We start from the raw sequence: 9,299 nt of genomic DNA, 5'->3' as shown, positions 1-9,299 counted from the left end.
GTGTTCGGAATGTGGAAGGCGCTTTGGTCAAGGTGAATTGTTAGAGAAACAGAATAAGACATTTCGATAACAAGCCGTTGAAGTGTCACGAGTGTTGCAATGGCTTCTCGAGCATTCTATTGTACATACAAGCGAAAAACCATTTGAGTGCCAACTGTGTGGTAAATCCTTTGTTAATACTGCAAAACTTAAAATGCATGCAACGTAAAGCCTCCTTACTAAGAAAAATGCTTTGCTTGGCTGTACAGCTAAAACAACATCCTTTTAGGCACTACCAACAGGTCATCTGAGTGTCGCGAATGCAAGACAGGGCCGTAGCAGGGGGTGGGGCACTGGGGACATGTGCCTCCCCCCAATATTTTCAAAAATTATAAGGAAATGACAAGCAGGGGCGTTGGTGAGCTCCCCGCCAATTTTTTCAAAAATTATAAGGAAATGACAAGCAGGGGCTTTGCTGAGACCCCCACCCCAATATTTTCTTGATGTTTTTGTATTGTGCTCCCCCCCCCCCCCCTATCTTAAGTGGCCTGATACGGCTCTGCAAGAAGTGCTGGAACTTTGAACATACACTTGAAAACACATACCGAGAGAAGCCTTATGAATGTCCACAATTTGGTAAATGCTTTAGAGAGCCTCGAGCGCTAAAGGCACATTTGAATCATCACACTCTGCAATCTCTCTATCCTGGATACGGACTGAATATTTTCAACAGAACAAAGTCCAAACATTTAAACAACAAATGGGCAAAGAAAGATTTATGGAGAAACACATGGGATTTTTCCAGCATATACAGACGGATACACCTCCACAATACAGGGATTTTTATCCTTAAAAGAAGAACATAATATATGGATTCTTTTACATTAGATATTTTTAATTTGTATTGTACAAAGAACTAGAGCAGTAAAAGTGCTGAACCAATTACTATACATTTAAACATATTTTTTTAAACAATAAAATACCCCCTTCATGCTATCTAATAATAAATACTAATTTTCTAATGTTATCTTAAAAAAACCAAAGCAATTCCATTCATAAACAAGTCGATGCTTAGTTAGTTAGCTTAAGTTCCAGGTAGGCACCGGAAATGGACATGATGAACCATCGAAACGCGAGCACAACAGAACGCTACTCGTTTTCTTGCGCTTGCAACCTGTTCTGATGATACAAATATGTATTTGTTTTTTTGGGAAAATCTAATAAAACAAGGTCGGCTGGTTGAGCGCAAGATATGCTCTTCCTGCTTAACTAAGTGTGCGTTATCAAGCAAAACGATATTTTTGTAAATTTTTATCAATTTGTTCAAGTTAGCTGTTTGTTTGTTTTTGCCAACAATTTTTCTTTATCATGGTTGTAATCTCCGCTTCCTTACAAACAGTCAACGTTCTATCACTCCTACACCTCTCGTGTATATTATAAAGCTCATACGTCCGATCGAGACATAGCGACAGTCTGGACCAACCAGATAAATTATGAAACTTTAAAACAGAGTCATTTGACTCAAACAGGAGTTAAAAAAATTACTTTAATAAAAGTGCAGAGATGCTGTCGCTATTAACAAGGGGATCTGCTTTACACAGTTAAACGACGCCTTCTCATTGCTAGGCATAACTACCCATAGTTGAGCCATGGAAGCTCCTATTGTGTCCATTAGCAATGAAAATATTATTCCCATTAGGTTGCTGGCCGTTTAACTGGTCACTGTACAGTCCCGTGTAGGGTGCCACGGGGGCAGCGTTGTTGTGGGGTGTCCCCACCAGTCCTGCAGGGGCCGAGGACATGGCGCCATAGAATGACGAGGTAATACTGTCTACTGAGTGCTTGAGATACGTGGGGGAGGTTGAGGAGGAGCTCGACCGTCCACTGTAAACAACAGAGCCGTTCGGTTTATACGCATAGGGTTCCTTCTGTTGTTTTTGGTTGAAGGAGAATGCTGTGTAGGAAGACTGAGTAGTCATTCCCAAATACGACGAAGAACACTCCATGTTTGCGGGATTCCTCTGGTCTGACGTGTCAGCGGTTGCTCCCTGAAGTCCACGCAGCGCTCCCACCCCCTCTTGGGAATTATTTGTCGGCACGTTGTGTATCAAGTTCGGGTTGACTGTGACCATCGCGCTCGTGTTGTAGCCAGAGTCTGATCGAGCCATCAAGTTATCAATAGCGTAAGATAGCCCAGATCCTAAGTCGGTCGAATTGATCAAAGATTCCGCTGAAAAATCCGAAAACATCTGAGTTCGAGCTGGCTTACTGCTCTGATTGGATTGACTACACGAACTCTGATTGGCTGAACTTTCGCTTGACAGCATTAAATCTGAGCCAATCAGAGCTTCAGCTGAGAAGTTGGAGGTCCCCTGATGAGACGAAGTATCGACGGTGTCCTGAAAACTCGGGATGCTGAACGAGTTATTCAGACTTTGATTCGATAAAGAGGTGCTGATGGGTGGGATGTTGTGAAGGAAATCATCGCCTGTGGTAAACAGGGACTCTGCGGAAAAACTCAACACATTGGACGCATTGGATTGTTGGTGATTCATAGCCTCCCTTATCTGCGCCTGCTGTAATCCTTGCTTTCCAGTCAGCGACTCAATACTATGTGACAGGCGCGTGGTGGTCACTGGTCCAAGACTTCTGTTGGAGGCGGTCGAGCTTTTGCTCGCAGGATGAGTGGCCACCGAGTTCAAATGTGTAGCGACCTGTTTTTGTGTCGGGGCAGATGATTGTGAGGTAATACATGGTATGAGATTACTGATGTTAAAGTTACTAAGCACGTCGTCCTGCTGGCTTGAGTTGTTGTTTGACGATAGCTGGGCATGCCTCGGTCTCGTAGACACTCCGTCATTCGGCGCACATGTTGGTTGTGCCATTGTAGCTACAGGCGTTGCTGCCTTCTCTCTTGGTTTAGACCGGTTGTTCTTTTTGGTATCAGGTTTTCTCTTGCCAGTATTCCGTTTTGTGGAGGAAGCCTTTGTAATTTTAGCAAGCGGTTCCAATGTTCCGCTATCCGATGCTTGGCTGCGTTTTCCTGGCTTCGTTCTCGGTTTACGCGTTGAAACATTTCCTCCAGCAACATTTACAATGGGTGTCAAACTTACTCTCGTCAAAGCAGTTGGCTGAGCGGTCGTGAATGTATTACCTAGAACATTTGGGATGCCATTAACACCTTTTTGCAACGGAAATACAACGTTTTGGCTTATATATGAGGCATTCTGCTGCACAGATGTGGTTAACCGCGTTCCAGTGTTACCCTGGACCAAAATAGGCTGGCTTGCCTGAGAGGATGCACTTGCACTACTGCTAGGAGAACTCTGCGGCTGAATTTGTGAAGGCTGTGTACTCCTCACGATGACAAATGCAGTATGTGGCGAAGGCGTGAGTCCAACCGTTGCAGTCGTGCTTGAGTAGTTTCCAGGGAGAATAGAGATCTGGTTTCCAGACGTCTGAGTGTTAATTGGTATGACACTCGGTGTCGTCTTTTGTTGTACTGTACCTACGTTATGATTGGTTGGAATATTTACAGTCACAAGACCTTGTACTGTGGTGGGGCTTGTCAACAGGAGCGGTGCTTGTACAGGTATTTTCACAGCAAAGCTCCTGTTTATTCCAGTTAGTAAATTGGTAGCAATGCTGCCTTGTGTTTGGACAGGAATATTGACAGCAAAACTTTTATTTATTCCAGTAAGTGGATTGGTATTAACAACTCCTGGTGTTTGAACAGGTACATTGACAGCAAAGCCCATGTTCAGTGCAGTCAGCGAATTGATGTTTGCCTGTGTTTGGCCGGGAACGTTGACAGCGAAACTTTTGTTTATTACAGGCAGTGAATTGGTGTTCATGGTGCCTTGTGTTTGAACATTAACAGCGAAACTTTTGTTACCAGTACTCCCTGTCTGTATCCCAGGATTGGTGAGTGCAACTATTGTTGGTGCCACAGAAGTACTCTTTCCAGAATTGTTGGTCCCTTGAAGTTGAGGAATATTCACCGCAACAATTCTGTGCCCTTGTGTGGGACCGAGCGTAGTAATGCCAGGATTACCTGATAAAGGACCAACAGGGTTACCAAGTAAACCAGATAACTGATTTGTGTTGATAGTCATAGTGGTTTGTTGAGGACGACTGGTCAGCACATAGTTTCTATCTTGCACTAATTTTGTCATGACTGTAGGACCCGGGTTTTGCAGTGGGCCAGACACAATTCCGGACGGAAGCACACCCCCGCATGGCACATTAGTAGTTGCAGCCCCTTGTGTACGTGCAGGAATTGACGATAATGGTACTACATTGTTTCCTGGTACCCTTGAAACAAGACCTGCATTAATAACAGTTGCAGACACAAACTGGTTGCTTCCCGAAGAAGTTGGAGTTGCCACAGACTTGACCAAGCTTGTTTGATTAACTTTTGCACTAGGGATGACTGCTGTTGAGCCTGGAGCAGCGACATTGATTAAGCCTTGTGGTAATACAGGACTAACAGTTGTTTGTATCGCTGGAAGAGTGAGATTGACTGGAACAACAGAATTATTTGAGACTGAGGTGTTTGGCACCAAAGACACCTGCATCCCTAGGTTAGGAGACTGCATGATAGATGAAACAGTGTGCAGCGAGAACATGGACTGCGTTTGATTCAGACTGCCTGGTGCCCCCGCAACCACTGCCTGACTATTCCCAGATATAGAATCCCCAACAACAGGCAAACAAGTAATCATGTTAACAGGGCGACTGCCTTCTAAGGAAACACCTTGTTGCTGATCCATTACAGATGCCGGTCCAATGAATGAAGTATTCTCTTCCTGGGTTTGGTTCTGAGCTGTACTTGTTGGCATGACAATAGGTGACTCATTGTTACTTGTTGTTATAGTAACATTTTGATTATCAGTCTGTTGGAGTGCAGATCCAATTGTCTCCTTAGAATCATCTTGTTCACCTGTCAACACAGATGAGTGTGGAGCAGTTGTGACGGAAACACGGCTGGCTAATGACCAAGTAACGTTGGTGTTCTCTGTTGGCACTGAAACTGAAGCTGAAGCTCCAGAATGTATTACAATGCTTTCTGATGTTTGTTTTTCATCATTATTGGTATGTGGCTGGAATGGTTGGGAAAGGAGGTTCAGGTTATCTGGGATTTTTATCTCATGTGCTTGTAACAACTGGCACAGTTCGTTGTTCTGTTGTTGAAGTGTCTTTAACTGATCCTTCATTACTTGGTTATCAGTAGCTGTCAAATGAAAACAGTTAGAGACATGTGAATAGATAGACAGACAGACATTTTCACGGAGCTATCAATTAGAAATATTCCAGCCTTCCCATGATATCCCACCTACCTAGCTGATCTCTGTTTTGCTGAATTTGGTCAAACTGAGCAAGCTTTTTATTCACATCTTTCAGGTACTCCACAGACTTCTCTAGCACAATGTTTTTGCTCTACAAAAAAAACATTAAGAAAATAAGAAAGCAGTATAAGTGTAATGCAATCCAAGCAAGGGATCACTTAATAAGATATAATTATTTATATTTATGTTTACCTGTTTTCCTCTAGCACAATCAGGAACAACCTCTGCCAGCTTTGTGATCCAGTTATTGATCTTGTCCTTCCTTCTTCTTTCAACTGTTAGCACAACACAGCAGCCATAAGGAATCAAATAGCAAGACTATCACAAGATTCATTATTCCTATGATTAAACCAGGACTTATACTAATACTAATTTTCACTTAAGTGAGCGAATTTTCTACGATTTACGCCTCTCTTTCAACAGTTAAGCCAATCCAATATATAATCAACACTGGGTAGGCAATCACATAGAAACCAGACATCTAATAGGTAAAACATTAAACAAAGACTGTACCTTCATTGTGAACAATTCTTCTCCGTGTCTGCTGTGCTATTCCCCCACTAAAAGCACAGTATTTGGATTAGTACAACTTTAGCAATTCTTCTCCGTGTCTGCTGTGCTATTCCCCCACTAAAAGCACAGTATTTGGATTAGTACAACTTTAGCAATTCTTCTCCGTGTCTGCTGTGCTATTCCCCCACTAAAAGCACAGTATTTGGATTAGTACAACTTTAGCAATTCTTCTCCGTGTCTGCTGTGCTATTCCCCCACTAAAAGCACAGTATTTGGATTAGTACAACCTTAGCAATTCTTCTCCGTGTCTGCTGTGCTATTCCCCCACTAAAAGCACAGTATTTGGATTAGTACAACTTTAGCATCCACTGATCAAGCTTCTGTGACAATAATGTTTTGTTTTTGTGATGAAAATCATAAGTTCATTGTAGTATTTTATACTTCACAAATAAAATTGAGCAAGTAAGATGTATTGAATTTGTGTTTTGTTTCTGTTTGAGTGTTTCTATACATAATGATGGATTGTGTGTTCACATTCTCATTTGAATTATATGACAGGTATGACAATACTCAACATGGACCTTAATTTCCCGACTTCAAAACCACATTACACACAAAATGAAATGCATATTACAAAACTACTTTATGTAACAAGAAATAAATAAAAAAAGAATCATATTTGTCTCAGATTATACTACCAATGTATAGATGTAACATACTGTGAAGTTCATAACCCTACCTTAGCACAATATCAGATGAAATGTAATATGGAGTTTTGTTGTTTGTTGGGGAGGCAAACCGATAGGAAAATACACTTGCAGGAATCGGTTTTGTGGTTTTGGCCAGAGCAGGGAATCCCTGTTCTATGATGGACGCAACCACAGCAGGTGGTACAACCGCTGAAAAGGGAAATACAACTCATGAGTTTATCATTATGAATTCACATGTGTAAGCATTTTCTTATCTAACATCAAATTACAAGGTTGTCAAAGCCATAAAAGGAGCTAATTTTCCGGATATATTATATACAGAGAATCTTATCCTATATAATGTCAAGGTGTTAATAAATGTAAAAATGATATTTTAGTTACTCTGTATAGTTTCAAAGGCCCGTAGTCAGGGGGGGTTCGGACGAACCCCCTCCACCCAGCTTGAAGGTCCGCTCAGAGTTAACAAAAAAAACATTGGCTGGATATACCGTGCACATCAATATGTCTTTAAAATTACTATAAAAATATTTAAAAAATAATTATCTTTATTATTATCGCTATATGTTAAAAGGCATCGTATTAATAAAATTTTAAATACAAGAATGAATTTATTTGAAGTATTGATTGCCTAATGTAATATGTAATAGAAATTTGGTCGGCTCAAATGGACGAACCACCATTTGCTTGCCTAACGAACCACCCCGCTCCAAATCCTGGCTACGGGCCTGTTCCAATGGTCTCAATCAGAGCCGATACAGAATTCTACAAATATGGGTGGATAAAGAGGTCTGAATATAAGTGTTATGTTTGTTTATTATTATCTACAAAACAAAGAGACACAACTTTTACATTTTTTTACTAATAAAAGAGATAGATATTCACTCAATCAAAGCCCCCTTGTATCTGCTCCTAAAATACATGAAATATTTCAAATTATACAGAACAAAGCAGGGCAGGTATATACAATATCTGGTAATACACCTATTTTAAATCAGGTTGCAGCCAAGAATATATTGTCGTAACCCGCAGTGGTTCATGGGTAACACAGGCTGTATCCTGGTACATACCTGTCAACCTCCAAAAATCTCAAGGCTTGAGAATTTTTGTGGGGTAGGGGTAGGGTATATTCATTTTTTTGGGGGGAGGGGTGGGTTTAACCTTGCAGGCGTTTGTCGTATAGAAGGCTCTCATGAACAAATCCACATAGATCTCACGAGGATGTTAGATAAATTGTGCTACGCAAGGAAATTATTGTTTCAAATATTTTAATAGAAAATAGGCAAAATGACAATTTTCTATAGAATAATTTTTCGGAAGCGATAAAAATTGCTAAAAAGCGGAAGATTTGGTGCTCAACGCAGGAGAGTGGGAGAAGGGGTCCAAAATCTTGAGACTCCCGCCTAATGCGGGAGAGTTGACAGGTATGCCTGGTGTCTGAAAGCGATGTGAATGTCCATGAGAACACAAACAAAAATTGTACAGCTTTTGAAGCCTTGATTTGTATTATATTTACGCTTATATGCTTATTTACTTGACACCAATAAAGCCTTGCAGGTTATACTTATTTGAGATAGGTGCATGATTGTATAACTGTTACAGAAGATAGTGTTGCCCTTATTTTCAAAGGCACTGACATGTTTCTTGACAATACACATTAACAAGCAGGCTAAATTATAAGAAGCAGTTATTACTTAAGGGTCTGACAATGTCAAATATGAAAATGCAATGCTTTCGGAGTAGCTTTCTATTGCTATATAACTAGACTAGACAGCTCAGTTTGACTACTCATATTCTTGCAAAAAATAAGAAACACGCTGTGAAATAATCAAGTAGAAACACAATTTATATGGTAAGGCTTCGCTTCAATAGCTTTATTCTTTTGCTAGGCTACTCTTTATCAAGAAGTTATTTACAACTGATACCACAGATGTTACATGTAAATAAATCAGACCTGTTACACGATCTAATGTTTAGCCCCGTTCTATGCAACACAATGATTTTGCCCTTTGTGACGATCAACTTACCTACAGATGTAGTTGGGATGGAGGGTACGGAGGTCTTATTTTGCACAGAAAATGATGCGGACGATGTAAACACTGGGTTATCAGGACTCGAACTTTTCATAGGAATTTGATCCGCTTGTTTATCATGGCTCGTAGATGTGGTATCTGTATGAAAGCTTAACTTATTGGTATCACTGGGACTGATTTCTAGTCGGGTTTGATGGCTAGGAGTTTGAATTGAAGCCATGTTTTCGCGAATCGTTCGGATAATCCTCCGCCATGCCTTTCACCTTGTTCCTTTCCCCAAATAGAACAACATTGAGAAGGTAGTAAGAACCAATACATTAATCAACGTCGAGAACTTTTATTTAAAAAAAAAAAACATATGGAAATAACAATTCATCTTCAAAAAAAATGCCCATAGATCATCACAATAAATGTATAAAAATATGACTTTGAGAGAAATATTTTTGTACCTCTGTAAGAGAAATATGTTTTTTCTATTTTTTGATACAATAACATATTCTCTCCACCCAAGTTTGTGAGTATGTTTTGATTGGTTCAAAAATCAAGGAAGAAGAGTGAGGCCCAGTGCAAAATCCCTTATTCGCCTTTTTATCCACAGGAAACCCGAGCCTGATGACCTGAAGACTGCGCCGCAGATTCTTGGCTTTCTTTGTTCCTATAGATAGATGCCATTTTTAATGAGGGATTCACTTAATATCACAATGATAATGTACGCATGG

General features: G+C 40.5%; 1 protein-coding gene across 2 annotated transcripts; it reads right to left on the bottom strand.

The window, feature by feature from the left end:
- Positions 1–806: 806 nt before the first annotated feature.
- On the bottom strand, positions 807–8,854 carry LOC116617895 (mucin-5AC). 2 transcript variants are annotated; one of them, XM_032381049.2, is made up of 6 exons: positions 8,575–8,854; positions 6,580–6,739; positions 5,841–5,887; positions 5,520–5,602; positions 5,319–5,418; positions 807–5,212 (listed from the first exon to the last, which is right to left on the bottom strand). In XM_032381049.2, the coding sequence occupies exons 1-6, from the start codon at positions 8,798–8,800 to the stop codon at positions 1,602–1,604; spliced, it is 4,227 nt and encodes a 1,408-aa protein (XP_032236940.2). In that variant the 5' UTR covers positions 8,801–8,854; the 3' UTR covers positions 807–1,601. The 2 variants fall into 2 exon arrangements, with proteins under 2 accessions (XP_032236940.2, XP_032236941.2); XM_032381050.2 differs by lacking the exon at positions 8,575–8,854 and having other exon boundaries at positions 5,841–6,167; positions 6,580–6,719.
- Between the last annotated feature and the right edge of the window lie 445 nt (positions 8,855–9,299).

This window comes from Nematostella vectensis, chromosome 9 (assembly GCF_932526225.1).
Source record: "Nematostella vectensis chromosome 9, jaNemVect1.1, whole genome shotgun sequence".
Classification (NCBI taxonomy): domain Eukaryota; kingdom Metazoa; phylum Cnidaria; class Anthozoa; order Actiniaria; family Edwardsiidae; genus Nematostella; species Nematostella vectensis.
The sequence above is the reverse complement of the archived record's forward strand: the minus strand, read 5'-3'. Positions and strand labels throughout refer to the sequence as shown.

Excerpts from the sequence above, each read along its gene's own strand:
- LOC116617895 (XM_032381049.2), bottom strand. The coding sequence starts at position 8,800 with ATGGCTTCAATTCAAACTCCTAGCCATCAAACCCGACTAGAAATCAGT. Across the intron at positions 6,740-8,574 it reads CATCCCAACTACATCTGTAG|CGGTTGTACCACCTGCTGTG; the intron begins GTAAGTTGATCG and ends TTCCCTTTTCAG. Across the intron at positions 5,419-5,519 it reads ATTGTGCTAGAGGAAAACAG|AGCAAAAACATTGTGCTAGA; the intron begins GTAAACATAAAT and ends TTTTTTTTGTAG.